Source organism: Oncorhynchus gorbuscha, linkage group LG14, assembly GCF_021184085.1.
Source record: "Oncorhynchus gorbuscha isolate QuinsamMale2020 ecotype Even-year linkage group LG14, OgorEven_v1.0, whole genome shotgun sequence".
Classification (NCBI taxonomy): domain Eukaryota; kingdom Metazoa; phylum Chordata; class Actinopteri; order Salmoniformes; family Salmonidae; genus Oncorhynchus; species Oncorhynchus gorbuscha.
Window position 1 is genome coordinate 14,737,033 of NC_060186.1, and position 19,363 is coordinate 14,756,395.

General features: G+C 41.2%; 2 protein-coding genes across 7 annotated transcripts; one reads left to right on the top strand and one right to left on the bottom strand.

Annotated features, from left to right (window-relative positions):
* Positions 1-2,149: 2,149 nt before the first annotated feature.
* On the bottom strand, positions 2,150-9,589 carry LOC123994509 (mitochondrial inner membrane protease ATP23 homolog). The gene is made up of 6 exons (XM_046297182.1): positions 9,158-9,589; positions 8,827-8,872; positions 3,637-3,718; positions 3,392-3,529; positions 3,182-3,265; positions 2,150-2,894 (listed from the first exon to the last, which is right to left on the bottom strand). The coding sequence occupies exons 1-6, from the start codon at positions 9,306-9,308 to the stop codon at positions 2,691-2,693; spliced, it is 705 nt and encodes a 234-aa protein (XP_046153138.1). The 5' UTR covers positions 9,309-9,589; the 3' UTR covers positions 2,150-2,690.
* A 3,812-nt stretch (positions 9,590-13,401) lies between these two features.
* On the top strand, positions 13,402-18,926 carry LOC123994510 (RNA polymerase II-associated protein 3-like). Of its 6 annotated transcripts, XM_046297185.1 has the most exons (17): positions 13,402-13,625; positions 14,510-14,665; positions 14,754-14,897; positions 15,066-15,185; positions 15,594-15,721; positions 15,804-15,925; positions 16,063-16,133; positions 16,218-16,352; positions 16,547-16,674; positions 16,766-16,887; positions 17,044-17,114; positions 17,216-17,308; positions 17,417-17,646; positions 17,784-17,973; positions 18,346-18,443; positions 18,530-18,630; positions 18,736-18,926. In XM_046297185.1, exons 1-17 carry the CDS (start codon positions 13,440-13,442, stop codon positions 18,819-18,821), a joined length of 2,181 nt encoding a protein of 726 aa, XP_046153141.1. In that variant the 5' UTR covers positions 13,402-13,439; the 3' UTR covers positions 18,822-18,926. The 6 variants fall into 6 exon arrangements, with proteins under 6 accessions (XP_046153141.1, XP_046153139.1, XP_046153140.1 ...); XM_046297183.1 differs by having other exon boundaries at positions 18,530-18,926; XM_046297184.1 differs by having other exon boundaries at positions 15,066-15,164; positions 18,530-18,926.
* Positions 18,927-19,363: the final 437 nt, after the last annotated feature.

Here is a 19,363-nt window from a genome sequence, read left to right on the forward strand (position 1 = left end):
GTAGTGTTTGCCATCATCTGTCTGGGGACGTTTTTTGTTTTACTTTTCCCACCACACACTGAGAAAGAGAGGCCTCAGCTGCACTGACATTCGGAGGACAACAGTGTACCTTAAAATATAGGTGAGAATCAGTGGAGGCTCCTCAGAGGAGGAAGGGGAGGATCATCCTCCGCAGTGAATTTCATAAAAATGTATGTCCTGAATACAAAGTGTTATGTTTGGGACAAACCCAACACAACACATCACTGAGTACCACTCTTCATATTTTCAAACATGGTGGTGGCTGCATCGTGTTATGGGCATACTTGTCATCTGCAAGGATTTGAGAGTAAAAATAAATAAATGAAGAAAACTGAATAAAGCTAAGAAGAGGCAAAACCCAAGAGGAAAATCTGGTACCGTCAGCTTTCCAACAGACACTGGAGTTGCTTGCCAAGACGACATTGAATGTTCCTAAGTGGCCTACTATAAAGTGTTGAGTTAATAAATTGGCTTGAAAATCTATGGCAAGACTTAAAAATGGCTGTGTAGCAATGATAAACAACCAACTTGACAGAGCTTGAAGAATGTTTAAAAAGAATGATGTGCAAACATTGTGTTATCTAGGTATGCAAAACTCTTATTCGAGATTTGGAGACAATTTATGCTTGATCCAAGATGTGGTCGTAGGCGCAGTATGGCTTGTGTGACTCAATTGCGGAGCCTCGCGGAGGCTAAATTGAGCTCTACCGCATCGGCGTGCGTCTCTCAAATGTTTTAACAATATGGAGGGCTCCGTATAGACATGACTGGTTGACGGTAGGTGAGAGCAGGAGGTCCTGTATAAACACAAACTCATTTCCTTTACAACAGCTCTGAGCTGCTCCGCGAAGCCCAAGAAGTATGAATGCCATGATTTCTGCGGAAGCCATATCACCATAAATCCCGCACGGCCAATGCAGATGTCAGATTGAACATGCAGCGTCTTCACCCAGAAAGACTCACAGCTTTCATCGCTGCTAAAGGTGATTCTAACATGTATTGACTCAGGGGGTTAATAAATACATATGTAATGATGTTTTTTTAAATATTTTAATCCCACTTTGTAACACAACAAAATGTAGAAAAAGTCAAAGGGTGTGTATACTTTCAGAAGGCGCTGTATATGGTCTTGAGAAGTAACATCACTTGTACAACTTGTTCAAGAAATGATTTGCTCATCTGATGGATAAATGATTTGCTCATCTGATGGATAAATGATTTGCTCATCTGATGGATAAATGATTTGCTCACCTGATGGATAAATGATTTGCTCATCTGATGGATAAATGATTTGCTCATCTGATGGATAAATGATTTGCTCACCTGATGGATAAATGATTTGCTCACCTGATGGATAAATGATTTGCTCACCTGATGGATAAATGATTTGCTCATCTGATGGATAAATGATTTGCTCATCTGATGGATAAATGATTTGCTCATCTGATGGATAAATGATTTGCTCACCTGATGGATAAATGATTTGCTCACCTGATGGATAAATGATTTGCTCATCTGATGGATAAATGATTTGCTCATCTGATGGATAAATGATTTGCTCACCTGATGGATAAATGATTTGCTCATCTGATGGATAAATGATTTGCTCACCTGATGGATAAATGATTTGCTCATCTGATGGATAAATGATTTGCTCACCTGATGGATAAATGATTTGCTCATCTGATGGATAAATGATTTGCTCATCTGATGGATAAATGATTTGCTCACCTGATGGATAAATGATTTGCTCACCTGATGGATAAATGATTTGCTCATCTGATGGATAAATGATTTGCTCATCTGATGGATAAATGATTTGCTCACCTGATGGATAAATGATTTGCTCATCTGATGGATAAATGATTTGCTCACCTGATGGATAAATGATTTGCTCATCTGATGGATAAATGATTTGCTCACCTGATGGATAAAGGAAGGATGCTGACATTAATTAATGCATGCTTCTTGATAACATGAAACATGCTTATTTAGATTTCATACTGTCTTCAGGGAATGCGGTGTTTGTTTAATGTAACTTGTGTATTAACTGAGCACTTTGTAGAATTTGTTTTTAAAACTTTTGTCAATTCATAAATGCTAATGCGATAATAATCAAGGCTCAATATCATATTCATAATAATCAAATATTTATTTCAACAAGTTGACTTATTCAGTACAGTACAATAAAATCTATTAACAGTGAACTCCCAGTTCTCAGTCATTGTATGTCCACATGGCAGAGTAGAGGGGTGGACAGTCCCCCTTGGAAATATGTCCCCAACTTTCAGTCTTGAAATAAGTTTTACAGGCATCATATACCCTTCACAAACACCAACTTTGGAACAGCTGTAAAAGTACAACCAAAAAATATTTGCCAAATGTATCAATATCCAAAAGGAAACCACTCCATCACATTCTTTAGCTTTAGCATTAGAGTACACAAAAGTCACATGCCATAAAAACATATAATTTATTATATCCTTTGATTTATTTAAATGACAGAGAGAAAGAACTCTGAATATTTCCCTTCAGGAGGTAATTTCATACAATTTTTGACACAGTCATTCTGCTAAGGGCAGTGGTAGGTTGCCCAGCTTTCTGCAAGGATCCTCACAATAGCACCCATGGAAATTAAATTACAATTCATTTGTACACATAATAACACATTAAAGGTTTGCGGAATACCGATCTCGGTTCTCAAAATCTCTGTAGGCAAATTTGGCGTCCTTCTTGTCATGTGGGATGCGGCCGAAAGGGGCGTGGTCATTGAAGCAGGTGTCGAATACCTGGTCCACCACTTTCTCTGCCTCCTCTCGGCTCACCTTCCTAACAGCAAGGATGGAGCGCAAGGCACGTCCCCGAACACATTCCTGATAGGTAGTAGTGAATGGGTTAGGTAGGAAGATCTTCATGTGAATATTGGCCATCATTAGCACTTCTTGTTAACCTCTAAGCACTGACAAAGGCAGTGCTATACTTGTTATTACATTGTACTACAGTTTCAACTAAACAGGTTGTCAATTCAAACATAACATTCCACGGGATGGGGGAAAAAATCATGTTATGCTATACCATGAAGGATAGCAGTTTTGACTGAAATACATACAAGTAAGAATCATTTTGTTTGCAGTGAATTCACATGATCTCCAGATATTACCTGATGGTGCTTCTTGAGGCCAAAGTTGAACCTGGATACTTCATTATGGAAAGAGCAATCCCCACTGAGATTGGCTGCTCGAATCTGAAAAAAAAAAAAAAAAAAAGAAGAGCCGAACAATTAACATGACTTCCTTTAAAAACACAATTAAAACTGAGCACAAACACAATTCATTTCCCCATAACATGCACGTTTATCTCTTGGTCTCACCTCTGAGCAGGCCAAGTGCTTGAAGTTGTTAAACCAATCCACATGCGCCCGGCAGTGGTCAAAGGCATGGATGAGCTCATGTGCAACCACTCTGTTCATGTGGGACTGCTGGTGAATATTATTCTGACACAAAACAATCTAGAAATGGGAAGGGGGAAAACAATTGGTATCTTACAGATATGATACAAAGTACACAGTGTAGCATGTGAACCTTTACACAAAGGTAACGGTTCTAGCTGTCTTACTTGTGATGATGTTGCATCAAAACCGCCACTGACAGTCCCATCACAGTCTTCACAGGAGAAATGTCTATCTTTGTACACTGCACTGAAGAGACAAAATAATACTTGACAAAGGGGTGGCATAATGATGTCAAATGTACATTAGCATGGAAGAAAAGAAAAAACACATCATGATATATCTATTACATCACGTGTCAAACTCATTCCACAGAGGGCAGAGTGTCTGCGTGTTTTGGCTCCACCCCTCTACATTACTGATGAATTAAGGTCAGTCATTAGTAAGGAACTCTCCTCACCTGGTTGTCTATGTCTTAATTTTTTTTTAAACACTAAAAAAAGACACTCGGTCCCCGGTATAATTAGTTTGACACCCGGTCCCCGGTATAATTAGTTTGACACCCCTGTGTTACCTACAGTGACTGTACAAAACATTTTTTCCCCCTTTCACCTTTATTTAACCAGGTAAGCTAGGTGAGAACAAGTTCTCATTTACAACTGTGACCTGGCCAAGATAAAACAATGCAGTGTGACACAAACAACAACACAGAGTTACACATGGAATAAACAAGCGTACAGTAAATAACACAATAGAAGAAAAAAAAACATTAGGACACCTGCTCTTTCCATGACAAACTGACCAGGTGAAAGCTATGATCCCTTATTGATGTCACTTGTTAAATTCACGTCAGTGTAGATCAGTGGGATTCAAAGTCGGGGTCGCGACCCCACTAGGGAACTGCACTGGCGTTGCCAATTAAAAATAAATAATTCACATAATACATTAAGAGTACAGATTATTGTATGGGACAATGCACAAACATTTTACAGAGTAAATTTATTTATTGTTTTATTTTCATTTTGATAAGAGATAAAAATGCAATGAATTTAAGGTTATTTGTTAATGTGAAAAGAATCTGAATTTTCTAGGGGGAAAATAGGGTCCACAGAAATTCAGGCAAAATAAATGGGGTCCCGCTGAAAAAGTTTGAATACCACTGGTGTAGATGAATGGGAGGAGACGTGGATTGTGTATGTTTGCCCTTCAGAGGGTGAATGTGCAAAACAAAATAATTAAGTGCCTTTGATAGTAAGTGCCAGGCACATCGGTTTGATTGGGTCAAGAACTGCAACGCTGCTGGGTTTTTCAAGCTCAACAGTTTCCATGTGTATTAACAATGGTCCACCACCCAAAGGACATCCAGCCAACTTGACGACTTTGGGAAGCATTGGAAGTCAACATGGGCAAGCATCCCTGTGGAACACTTGACACCTTGTAGAGTCCATGCCCCAACTAATTGAGGCTGTACTGAGGGCAAAAGGGGGTGCAACTCAATATTTGGAAGGTGTTCTTAATGTTTTGTACACTCAGTGTATAATATAATAGATAATGTAGCAAAACTGTAATGACATTATAATTTTACCTTTTTAACTAGGCAAGTCAGTTAAGAACAAATTCTTATTTTCAATGACGGCCTAGGAACAGTGGGTTAACTGTCTGTTCAGGGGCAAACCGACAGGGGTTTGAACTTGCAACCTTCCGGTTACTAGTCCAACGCTCTAACCACTAGGCTACCGTGTGGTTAGAGCTTGCCTTCTGTTCATGTGACTAAAGCCTTACAATATGTCTTATTCTAATTGCAATGTCTGTCTTACAATTATAATGAACAAAAATATAAACGCAACATGTAATATGTTTGTACCCTGTTTCATGAGCTGAAAAAAAGATCCTGGATATTTTCCATAAGCACAGATGCTTATTTCTCTCAAAATGTGTGCACACATTTGTTTACATCCCTGTTAGTGAGCACTAGTGAAAATCCATCCACCTTACAGGTGTGGAATATCAAGAAGCTGATTAAACAGCATGATCATTACACAGGTGCACCTTGTGTTGGGGACAATAAAAGGCCACTAAAATGTGCGGTTTTGTCACAAAATACAATGCCACACATCTCAAGTTTTGAGGGAGCATGCAAATGCCATGTTGACTGCAGGAATGTCAACCAGAGCTGTTGCCAGAGAATACAATTTTAATTTCTCTACCATAAGTTGCCTCGAATGTCATTTTAGAGAATTTGGCAGTACGTCCAACTGGCCTTACAATCATAGACCATGTGTAAACACATCAGCCCAGGCCCTCCACATCCGGCTTCTTCACCTGCGGGATCGTCAGAGACCAGCCACGTGGACAGCTGACGAAACATGGGTTTTGCACAATCGAAGAATTTCTGCACAAATGTCAAAAACCATCTCAGGGAAGCTCATCTGCATGCTCGTCATCCTCACCAGGGTTTTGAAGTTCAGTGTCATAACTGACTTCAATGGGAAAATGCTCACCTCGATGGTCACTGGCACGCTGGAGAAGTGTGCTCTTCACAGACGAATCCCAGTTTCAACTGTTCCCGGGCAGATGGCAGACAGCGTGTGTAGTGCCGTGTGGTTTGAGAGTGGTTTGCTGATGTCAACGTTGTGAACAGAGTGCCCCATGGTGTCATGGTATGGGCAGGCATAAACTATGGACAATGAACACAATTGCATTTTATCGATGGCAATTTGAATGCACAGAGATACCATGACGAGATTCTGAGGCCCATTGTCAAGCAATTAATCCGCTGCCATCACCTCATGTTTCAGCATGATAATGGCCCCATGTCCCAAGGATCTGTAAACAATTCCTGGAATCTGAAAATGTCCTAGTTCTTCCACGGCCTGCATACTCACCAGACATGAAGCCCATTGAGCATGTTTGGAATGCTCTGGATTGACGTGTACAAAAGCGTGCTCCAGTTCTCTTCTATATCCAGCAACTTCGCACAGCCATTGAAGAGGAGTGGGACAACATTCCACAATCTACAGCCTGATCACCTCTATGCAAAGGACATGTGTCACACCTCACGAGGCAAATGGTGGTCACACCAGATACTGACTGGTTTCCTTAACCATGCCCCTACCTTTTTTTAAAAGGTATCTGTGACCAACAGATGCACGCATATATGTATTCCCAGTCATGTGAAATTTGAAGATTAGGCCTTAATGAATTCATTTAAATTGACTGATTTCCTGTAACTCAGCAAAATCTGAAATTGTTACATGTTACGTTTATATTTTTGTTCAGTGTACAATAAATCAGTGTCATGGCAGCTAGACCAGAGTAACGTGTTTTTTGCAATGAATGAGCTGCGCCGGGTGATACAAGGAGGAAACACAGCCCTGGGATTGGATGGGCTATACTATGAGCAACTTAAACACCTGGATGATTTGTTACTGGAGGAGGTACTGGCGTTAATGAATACAGTAGGAGAAGGGGCATTACCAGCACTGTGGAAACATGCCTTAGTGGTACCAACTGTAAAACCGTGAAAAGAAGCATCACACCCGGGTTCATACAGACCCATAGCATTGACCTCTGTACTGTGTTAAGTAATGGAAAGAATGGTCACAGACAGATTAGTACATATGTTTGAGAGTAAATGTATGTTTTCCTCATACCAGAGTGGTTTTAGGTTAGGAAGGTGTACTATGGACTCAGTGCTAGTACTGGACTGTGAAATAAAGAAGGCGCTGGCCAACAAGGAGGGAGTGGTGGTGTTGTTTCTGGACATTGAAATGGCATACGACATGCTCTGTAAAGGGGGACTGGTGCTGGAGCTATATTCTGCTGGGGTGAGTGGTTGCTGTTTAATTGGATACAGGATTTCTTCAAGAACCGGACCACACAGGTCGAAGTTGGTGGAGCTTATTCTGAGTTAGTGGGGATAGAGAATGGGACACCGCAGGTAAGTGTAATTAGTCCAGTTTTATTTAACATAAATGGTGAATGCCATGTTCCAGGATGTTGGGCCTGGTTTGGGCCTTTCCCTGTTTTCCGATTATGGGGCGCTCTGGAAAAGAGGAAGGAATATCCTGTTTGTGGTCCAGAAGGTGCAAGAGGCAATGGAAAAGGTGGTGGATTGGGCAGATAAGTGGGGATTTAGAATTTAAGCAGCAAAGAGCAAGTTTGTAATTTGGGGATTTAAAAGAAAGAAGGTTGTGCAAGGGCTTGAAATGTGTGGTTGACTGCTGGACCGGGTCAAGGCATTCAAATTCACGGAGGTTTGGCTACAACACTACAGATGTTGGATGTGGTACAGGCAATTGCACTGCGGTTGTGCTGTGGGGCATTTCAAACTACCCCTATCCCTGCGTTGTTGACTGAAATGGAGGAAGTTCCGTTGAGGCTACAACTAGCTAAGCTGGCATTGCGCTATGGGATGAAAGTGCAGTTAGGAGAGTTAGGAAAGTCTGTTAGGAGAGGCATGGGAATGGGGAGAGGGAACTGGAGTGAGAAGAGGTAGGCCAAGCTATCTGACCCAAGTGCACTAATGGGGGGTGGAGTCAGAAATGGTAGGTCTGGAAGTGGGGTTCCCTGTCTGCTGGCTGTGTGTTCCTCGGAGGCTGTTGCCAGAGCCTGATGTTGACATGAACATTCTTGATGTAACAAGAAAGGCTGCAAGGTAGGTTTTCTGTGGGTCCCAACTCATGTTGGGGTAGGAGGAAATTAGGCAGCCGATATGGTGGCAGCCGATATGGTGGTCCCATTGGGGGGGATGGAATGTAGGAGCATCATAGCGAAGGTATTGACCAGGAGTGGAAACGTGAGTGAGAGAGAGGAGCGGGGTAGGAAGTTTTTGTCTGTCCAGAATTCTAAGAGGAAGGGTAGTAGGTATCTGGGGAGGGAAAGGAGGGATGGGGTTCTCTTGATGAGGCTGAGGTTGGGGCATTGTGGATTGGGAAGTGAGTTATTGTTGGTGGAGAAACACCCAGATGGCAAGTCTGAGGAATGTGGGGAGGTAGAGACTGTACTACTGTGACGCATGTTCTGTTATAGCAGACAGTATGCTGAGGATAGGAGGATATTGTTCTGTGAGCTGACTAAATTGGGTGTAACCACATTTTCGCTTGTAACTATTTTGGGCTCAAATGACAGGCGGAGCAAAATAGAAAGGAAGCTGTTGTGGTTTCTTTATTCCATCTGCTTGCACCTAGGCTATTTATATAATGAAGTGTGTTTTTCACTCTCCAGCCTGAGAAAGGCAGCAATATGCATTACAGTGTCTTGTCTGCCGGTAACTAATAGGAGGAAGAAGAAGAATTATGGCAGATGACAGTTGTGTTGAGTTGTGATTGATGATGATAGTGCTGGCTGACACTTACCATCCTGAGCTTTTCATGGCTCCAAGGAGAAGCTTTGCATATGGACCTGAAAGGGAGATAGAATGAGATTAGGCCTAATCGGTTATGCACCATGACAGCAATCAGGTCATTCAACAACAAGCGTATAGCTAACTGGCTTTACTCATGACAGTCTCTTTACTGTTCAACGATTGCTAGCTAGTTGGCTAGCTAAGCTTGCTAGAAATATGGCTATGACGTATATGACAAATGTAAACATGGCATTAATGGTTACACGGTCATCTAGCTAACTATTGCCATGCGATATATTTGAGGATGACAGACATATCAGCTTGCTAGCCTGTTAGCTTACTTGTTTCCATTGCGAATTGTAGCATGACCTGACATTTGTGATTGAAAGTGAACAAGCTTTCTGCTATCGATCCCTTTTGGAACTTTCCCGAATTCCTCTCCGGGAATAGGTTATATCCGTAGTCCTCTTCTTGCTGTTCAGTTTGATCCATTGCATGAAAATAGTTTCTAAAATAGCTACTTAGAGCTTAGCAGCGAGAGGTCGTTCTGTTTCTCAAATCACGTGGTAAACCAGACCGAGATAAAAAGTAGTTTGATATTAGATATTCGTTTTTTAATCATCAATAGCTCTTACACGGTGTGCCATGACTATGATAATAATATACCTTATTTTTTAAATAATATTATATATACATATATATATATGAGAGAAAGAGATGTATGGAGAAAAATCCACACATTATTTTCGATCCATCCATGCTGATTCAGAATATACCATTTTCATAGTCAAGGCATGCTTGGATCAATAGCTATTGACAAGAGAAAACAGAATATCTAGTATGAAACTAATTTTACCTTGTAAACGAGAGGTGAAAGATTCAATTAATGTCTGCAACAACATTGTTGCTAGCTAGATATAGAAAATAAATGTGCTTTTTCTAATATAATTACAAACTAGGTTTATTGTAACACAACTCCATGCATTGGCAAGTGACATTAACTGCGTGCACGTTCGGTACAGTGTTGCCAACTAACTTTCAGGGAAAGTTGCTAGAGGCAGGTCGATTTGTTGCTAAAAGTTGCTAAATGATGTTGGGATGTCATTGCGTGATAACGCCACGACGTAATAACGTAAAACTGCGTCGTTACACAGAATACACAATAACGTTACTCAAATTGACTGGCCATCTCGACGAAAAACATGATTTGACATTTGTTAATTTAGATTTGTTTATTTGTTATCATATATTTTTATTTGTAAAAGTAATATAAACACAACACATTTTATATGATCACAGTTTTATTTTTAAACACAACACATTGAATTATTGAACAATTGCACATTATTGAACAATTAAATTGTATTTATTTTATTTTTAACTAGTAAACCTACACATTCTGAACAATTAAAGTTTTAAGCAGTGTATTGGTAGTTAGTTAACATGTTACCTAACTGATCAACATTTATAGGTACAGGCTAATACCAAGGTATATATGTTATCTCATTGAAGAAGCAACTTAACTCAAATGATGAGGTATGTACTAGGCAACTCTCTCCAGCTCTCTCCAAGTTGTTGTGCTGCTTGGCTGGCTAGCTGCTCAATGGTCTCCAGATATTGCCACTGTTCTCACACACACTGCAGTACACACTACCACCATCAGTTGTGTGTCTCCGTCAGTTCCAGAAAGTCCACTCCTTGCGTACGTACTGTAAATATGATGAATCATAGATTGGCAATCCTCTTCATCTTCACTGTCCACCTGCATTGTCATGGAGCTGGAACCAGCAGTAGAGGATGGAGTGGCCTTAAAGCTGTATGCTGCTGGGGTGCCAAACTGCTGCAGAACTTCACTTGGTAGTTTATGCTGGTAACAGGTATCACCAGCCAGCTTCAGTCCATACCGCACCAGGAGTATGGAGTTGAGAGTGTGAAGTGACATTCTATTTCTTAACTTTGACTTGACCACACTCATTTGGATGAATAGCCGTTTAACCTCCGCATTTGAGTGTGGTAAGGAGAGGACAGTGAGTGCAGCTTTGCACAGTTCTTCAAATGGATTTGACCCGGAAGAGTCTGTGTAGTTATTGACTTCACTCCAAAACTTGACTGTATTTTCAGTTGAGTCCCACCGAAACAGAAGGATGTTTCTCCATTGGAAACAATTTGATCAATTGTTTGGGGCTGGTATCCCCGTAGCTCAGCTACTTTAATAATTTCAGTGGTGCCTTTATTGCGCTTTAGCGTTTCCTTAACACTGAACAAGGCCATGTTTCTCAAGACTTCTAGGTTGTCTGGGAGCCTTGCTTGTATCTCCTTGCTTAAAGCAACAATGTAGTTGATGCACTGTCTCCAAATGACCTTTTTGTCCTCTGGCGCAAGACTGAGTTGGTACACCGTGCTCTCTAAAAGGTACCCAAGGTATGGTGATGGACTGAGATGTCCATCAATGGCATCCTTCAGGACATCCATTTTTGCCATAGGGTTAACTACTTTGTTGCAAATTGATGTTAAAAGGTATACCAGATTGTCCAAAAGCTTGACAGAATCTGTTTGCTCACCCTCAAATGACGTCACTGCAACGTGTACGTCGGACATGATTGATTTCAACAATATCAGGTAGACATAGTTGGTCTTGTCCATGTACATGGCGTGGAGCACATCAGTCATGTAGCAACGCTCACTGGCATTGGTCAACTCAAAGTGGAGTTTCAGTTCTTCCCACTAGCTCAATATATGAGTTACCGCAGGCTCAATCGATAGCCAACGTGTGGCACACACTTTGGTGATCTGCAGGGGTTTCTGGCCACAATTAACGCCTCGCGCCGTTTTGTGGAAATCGAAAACCAGTGGCAGGTTTCCCTGATTAAGTACTCAACACTCCAAGGGATGGTTTCTTTGGATGCTTGCACAGACAGCCAATTGTGAAGACTGACACACACTGCAGATGAGTACCAAATTGGGCAATGCACATTTTTCCTTTAAAATCTTGTGCACCCCGTTGTGTACCCCAGTCATCACGGACGCATTATCAGTGCCAATACCCTGAAGATTATCTTTTTTAAGGTTACACTTCTCAAGAAACTCAACTACCGCCTTTGCTATTGATCTGGCATCGCCCCCCTCCAATTCAACCAGCCCGAGAAATGTGGACACCAGGATAAAGATGTCTGACAGTAGGAGTGGAGTTTTTGGAAAAAGGGGACCCATGCCTTTTTGCTGATCCATTTGTTGTTTCAGGGTGGGTGAAAACAGCTGGGTGCTGTGGAATCTTTGAAGGTAACCAGACGTGGTCTTTGTTTGTTTCTGCTGGTCAGAGGGAGAAGGCGCTCCGCGTTAAAGGGAATGGGGCCAAGAAATGTAAGTTGTTTTGCTCTCAATAAATGGTGCCATTGAAAGGAGGGATTACTGGAGTAGCAGTAAAAGGTTGACCAGCTGAAGGGGAAGATTCCCAATGTTTGTGATGCTCGTCGTTTGGTGCGACAGACAGTGTGTCGTGAGTGACTCTCAAGGGACAATGGAACCTACCTAAGATGTCACCTATTGAACAACTCTGCCACGCAGACCAACCACTGTTCAAGACCATTTCCCGTGTTTACAATGCTCTTATGTCAGGACTAACACTGCCTGGGCTAGATAAACCCCGACTTAGATGGGAGAGAGATCTGGGTATTGATCTTGATGAGGATCTATGGAGTGACCTATGCAGGGATGGGGTTACATCCACATTGAACTCCAGATACAGACTGATCCAGTTTAATTTCCTCCATCAGCTCTATATCACCCCATCTAGACTGCACAGGTTCAACCCAGATATCTCCTCCCTATGTTTTGATGTGGCTCAGATGAAGGAACATTCCTCCATTCCACTTGGCAGTGTTCAAAACTACACGGTTTCTGGCAGAGGGTATGCGATCCTCAATTCACGGGGTTGCATTCCCTTTAGACCCGGAGGTCTGTCTACTACTGGGTAACTTTACTAACACCAATCTTAGGCAAAGCCATACTATAAAGCTAACAGAAATATTGCTAGTGATTGCCAAGAAATGTATTGCCTTGAAATGGAAATTGGATTCCTCCCTGCCAGTTGCAATGTGGCTTTCGGAAGTTAATAGTTGTATCCCTTTGGAGAAAATCACTTACTGCTTGAGGAATAAGTTAAAGACATTTTACAGAATTTGGCAACCTTTTATTGACTATATGGAGAATCTCCCCCCACATCTCATTGATTGAATCTATATATAATCCTCACATAATGTTTCACACGTAATGTATATTATGTAGCCTACGGCAGGTGATCCAATGTCTCGTTATTTTTTAAATATTTTTTATATATTTTTTATATTTTTTAATTATTTTTTATTATTGTATGTTTGTTTATATAACTATAATTATAATTTATTTTTGTTACGTTCGTCTGTTACTGTCACTTTGTCCTATCGTTGTCTAATATCTTTTCACTTTTGTTTTGAATGTTCGTAATTGGAAAATGCTAAATAAAATATATATATATTTTAAAAAAAAATAGAAGCGTCATTGTCGGTTCTTTTGAGGTCTGGTTTTGAGTCTGCCCGACAGTGATGTTGGGGTATATACGTTATCCTGTACTGGCTTTTGTGCCAAATGCATTATGTTACAGATGAGTCAAAGGAATGTGTAACATTGGGGAAAGTAGTGGTATGTGTTAATTGTAGGGGTGCCCATGGGGCTGTGGCTCAGAAGTGTCCTGTGGAAAAGTTGTCATATGCTGAGGCAGTAAAGAAAGTAGAGGAAGATGGGTCAAGGGGGACAGATCCTGAGAGAAGTGGTGTGAGTAGTAGATAGTAATAGATAGTAGTAGGATAAGCCAACAAGTTACACATTTTTCAGTACGATTTAGATCTTTAGAATTTATAGCAATGGTTATCAACTGTACTGCAGGGATGGAACGTAAAGTCGCAGAAGATGTAGGTTGTGGTGGCAGTTGCTGAGGTATTTGGGTGTGCGAGACTTGACATCAGGCCCGTTACGGGGTGTGTTAAGTGGTGTCCAATCCTTTCAGGTTGTTGGCCCGAGGAAGAACTAAATAGATTTAAATACTGGAGTAGCGTAGTTTTACTTTTTGTGAGTGTTTGTAAATTTTTTAATAAGCAAAGTATAGGGGAGTATTCCAGTCTAGTAGGTGGCAGTAATGCAAAATGTATTGGTTGCCAACCGCAGTTAAACCCCATCGAAGAAGAGGACATGCTGTCATGGCGCCGAACACAAACACAAAACGACAGTATGGTGATAGTTTGTAGCGAACGTTAAATGCTAGTAAGCCTCGTTTAAACTTAAACTGATAAATTACAATCAATTTGGGACGCAAGGAACAGGTACTCAAATATTATAATGTAATCAGCTCTTATATCCAGGTCGAAACTCGTTAAAAGCGTTGCGTTCGCTTAGGCAACTAGCTACCAGCTATAAATGGCTGCTTTTGCGAGACAGCCGTGACTATCTAATGTCTCAACTGTAGCTAGCTCCTTGGTCTTATAGTAGTTACTCAACAGTAGCGTGATGTTACTAGCTCCACAGTTTGAGTAAGGTCAATAAAGATAGTGTTTTATTGTTTCTGTCCCCGTTGACTTGATGTAGCTCGCTTACTAACATATTAAATGAAAGTGATCCTATCTCCTGTTTTGTCAACCTAGTATATTCAATGTATTTGACAGGTAGGCATGTCTGAAAACAAAGCCATTGAACTCCAACTGCAAATGCGACAAAATGCAGAGGACCTGCATAACTTCATGAAAGATCTTGACAGCTGGGAAACTGACATAAAGAGGAAAGATGAGCAACTAAGAACTGGGAGCTTTAGCAAGTCTCAAGTATGTAACACAAAATGTGTATGTTTTATATTTGCTGTTGAGATTGTGCTATGTTAGAAAGATCCTGACCTATGTATTCCTGCCTTAGAAAAGCCTCCCACCAGTGCGAAACAAGGACTACAAAAAGAAGAGAGAGAAAAAGAAGGCATCAGACAACAATGCAAAGACTGAACCAAAACAAGCACGCAGGATAAAGTCTCATGACTATCAGTTATGGGACAAATTTGATGTGGTAATGGATTAGGTGGATCTTGCCTGTTTCTCCTTTGATTTCAATAGTGAGTTTAAACTAAGTATATGGTTTTAAACTGAATGGCAGCAGTTCACCATGCTAAACAGAATGTACTGCTTGCTGTTACACTAAACATTTCTTGGGGTGTTTTTTTTTGTCTTCTGGTAGGACAAGGTATTGGAGTCCATGGATAAAGAGGACAGTGCTGCTGAGTCCAATGACTCTGAGTCTGAGGATTCTGGGGTTCCTGCAACTGACCAAGACAAGGTGCTTGCTGAGAAGGAGAAAGTACGACTTCACACTCGTAGTATTGTAGTCAGACTCAGCCACAGCAAACCTGACACATACAGAAATATGATTTCTCATGTAAATGTTGTCATTTTAAAATATGACTTATTTTTATGATGACTCAATGACCACCATTGAAGGTCAATTCAAGGAACAGACTTGCAAACTGGGCATTTGTTTGCAGTATGTTGTGATTTAGATGTCTGTAGGACTAGAAAGTTGCCTCTGAAATCCTAGACAATTACCCATACAGTATACTGCCATCGGGGCCTCTAGCAACTATCACCAGTCATTGATGGTAGTAGTCAATAATAGTCAGTCGGTAGTCAGTAAATGTTACTACTTTATTGTATGTATAGATTGCAAAATCTTATATTTGCTGTACTGAGTTTGGCAATTATTTTTCAGGGCAATCAGCTGTTCAAAGAAGGGAAGTATGAGGATGCCATTGAGTGTTACACCAGAGGCATGGGCGCAGACCCTTATAACCCCGTTCTGCCTACAAACCGAGCTGCCTGCTTCTTCAGACTCAAAAAGTAAGGAAATAAGCTATATATATATATATATAACATTTTAAATGACAACATTAATGTGAGAATTCATATTTCTGTCTGTCAGGTTTGCTGTTGCCGAGTCTGACTGCAACTTGTCCATCGCTTTGGACAGTAACTACTTCAAAGCATTTGCACGAAGAGGAGCATCTCGATTCGCCCTGCAACATTATGAATCTGCCCTAGAAGGTGAGGAGTAATAGTAACACAACAAAACATGTTTTCAAATGGGTAGAATGCCAGCAGAGATTTTATAGTTTTATATGCTCTATTATCTTAGAATAGGTCACTTAAACTATTTCTGCTTCCTTCCTCTACATAACTAGATTATGTAATGGTTCTTAAGCTGGATCCTGGAAACCTGGAGGCACAGAAGGAAGTAATGCAATGCAAAGAGGTGAGACATTATCTGGTGTTGGATCTATTACTGTACCTCTGTATCCCCCTCCCTGATCCACTCTAACCTCTCCTGTATCGGTAGGTCATTGCTAAACTGGGTGGAAAGGCAGAAAGCCCAGAGGCTGCAGTGGTGATGCTACCTGTGGTGGACGTCAAGCAACAGCAGCTCATGGAGGAACAGCAGAGGAGACAGGAGGCGGTGGTGCAGAAAGACAGGGTAGAGCCACCAGCTACACTTATCTTTTGCTTTTAGAGTAGGCCCGCTACATATTGGGTACCAGTTACCCAGTGACTCTGAGACACTGCAGTGCTGAAGACATACCACAGGTGTACTACAGCATGCTATTTGCCTGTTTTTAAGTGCATTGCTTTCTAAATCGTTACCACGACACTAAACCTTGACTCTTTCAGGGGAATGCATACTTCAAAGAGGGGAAGTATGAGGCTGCAGTAGAGTACTACACCAAGGGCATGGAAGCGGACAGCACCAACGTCCTCCTGCCTGCCAACCGGGCCATGGCTTACTTAAAGCTGCAGAGGTAAGCAGCAGGGAAGGCAGGATAAGAGAGTATTGATTAAGTGTAAATTCTGTCAAAGCTGTGCATTGATTAAGCTTAATTCTCTCCTTAGATATAAAGAGGCTGAGGAGGACTGTAGTAAAGCAATAGCCCTGGATGGCACCTATTCAAAGGCCTTTGCCCGCAGAGGGACAGCCAGGGCTGCTCTGGGACTGCTCAAACAAGCTAAAGAAGGTACAGTAGACACAGCCTATCTTATTAGTAGGCAACCATTTTGTATAGGCTAGGCATGTTTCTATGTAACTACCTTGAGCAGGTTGAAGTCTTTGTGAATGGTAGCGGTAGTCATGGAACTGTTTATTATGTCATGTTTTATTATTTTTATTAAAGATTTTGAGGAGGTCCTGAAGCTAGAACCAGGAAACAAGCAGGCATTTTGTGAGATGAAGAAGATTGCAATTGTACGTATGTGGTTCCATGCTCACTATGGTTTTTGTGTTAATGTTCTTACACCTGTTGTCTTTGTTGACAAATCATTGACATAGCCTCTCTCTGCTCTTAGGACATGGACACCAGTGGTCTGCTGGCAACAGAAGAGCATGCACAGCGGAGAACAGTACAGCCAATTAACAAACCACCTGACCTGCAGTCAACCGTGAGTCACTCAGATAAAACAGGAAAGTTTGACACTGTTAGGCTGTTTCTAAACTTGGCTTGAAAGATTGACACACGACAATGTTCCTATTGGATTTCCTTATCCCAGAAGCCATTGAGTAGAGTGGACATTGAAGAGGTTTGTGGAAAGATCCTGGTCCAGGAGGAGTCCTTGGCTGTGTTGACTTCAACCACAGCCCCCCGTGTTAGGCACCAGAAGACCACCTCCATTGCAGACACTGTGAGAGAGGGTCAGGCCTCACCCCCCTCTACCTCCCCCAGTGCTAAGATCCCGAAGATTGAAGAAACATCAAACCTCCCCTCACATTCCCCTGTCAAGTAAGAGATATTGTTTCATTGTCGAACTGCTTGAGGATTCTGTTAATGCATGTTTTTAGTTCGTTTTGAATAGAACATTTGTCAATAGTTAGACTTTTGACAATAACACCACTGATGAGGCTGTTTTCTTATTTCAGAGGGCCTGTAGGGTATGCTGTGAGAGCACAGACACAGCAGCACAGGGAGGCAACTGTCAGTGAACCAACAGAACCGCCTGCTACACCATCAACTGAGCTCGTACCTCCTGCCCCCACCAACAGCTTCCAGCTAGAGGCAGACCTAAGGAAGATTGGAAATGGCCCTGAAGTCATCTACAAGTATTTGAAGGTGGGTGGAATTAAAATATGATGAGAAACACTATTACACATCCAAAAGAATAGACTTTTCAAATGTCATATGTGCAAATAGTTCAAGTTCAAAGGGGAAAATAAATAAACAATATGGGTTATTAATGTCCTTTTTTTATTTAACATTTTAGTTATAGCCTATACAAAATGGTTGCTAATGATGTGACCTACTAATAGGCTATATGTGATCTTGGATGCCTGTCTTGTTGTGATCATCTATTCTTCAGCAGAGACCTCATCTCTTGTTTGGGGTTCTATTTGTACACTAACAAATCACCATACAATGAGATTTTGTCTTTTCTGCTGAGAAAAACATGTAGATGCCACCAAGGACTGATGTTTGTTGTTTTAGCAAATCCAGCCTCAGGCTTATGCAAAGATCTTCCAGAGCTCTCTTGAACCAGACATGCTCAATCAGATTCTAAGGACGTTACAAAGCTTCTACATCAAGTAAGTACTGTACAAATACCATGCCATTATGAATGTTATGGCTCTTACAGGAAATGTGACTGTCACATTGTCCTTATCAAATGAAGGAAGGAAGAGCCACCTGTCATACTGGAGATCCTCAGGAATCTGGCCGGTGTGAGGCGGTTCGATATGGCTGTCATGTTCATGTCCAACCCTGAGAAGAAAGGTACCGATTTGGTTGTTGACCTGGCCCAGTTTGTGATACATTATTTAACCCCAATGCAAAATTATTATGACATTGATAACGGCAAACTTTTTAATTTTTTTTTAGTTCTACAAGAATTGTTTAACTTTCTTCGTCAAGCTGGACTTGAGGACGCTTCAGTAGGAGCCCTGCAAAAGAAGTATGGAGTGTGATGTGAGTGCAGAACCCTAAATAATCACTCACCACCTTCTGGAGACACCTGAAACCCCACCTCTTTAAGGAATACCTAGGATAGGATAAGTAATCCCTCTCACCCCCCCCCCCCCCCCTTTAAGATTTAGATGCACTATTGTAAAGTGACTGTTCCACTGGATGTCATAAGGTGAATGCACCAATTTGTAAGTCGCTCTGGATAAGAGCGTCTGCTAAATGACTTAAATGTAATGTAAATGTAAATATGGACATTGCCACAGAGAGCAAAATTGTTTTTTACTTCAGCAAGCAATCGCTTGAAGGAGTTTTTCAATGCTCTAGTCCATGTTACTAATCCAAACATTGCTGTATGTACACAACAATGTATCACTTAATTTCGGCTGCCATGTTGGAAGGTCTGTAACATTTGATGTAATACTGTTTTATTTTGTTTTTTTTTTTCTCTATGGCTCAACATGTATAAGTTTCATCCTTATGAGAACAGTAGTTACTCTGCATGGCCAAAACAAGAATGTTCTATCTGACTGCGGCCCAACAGAAC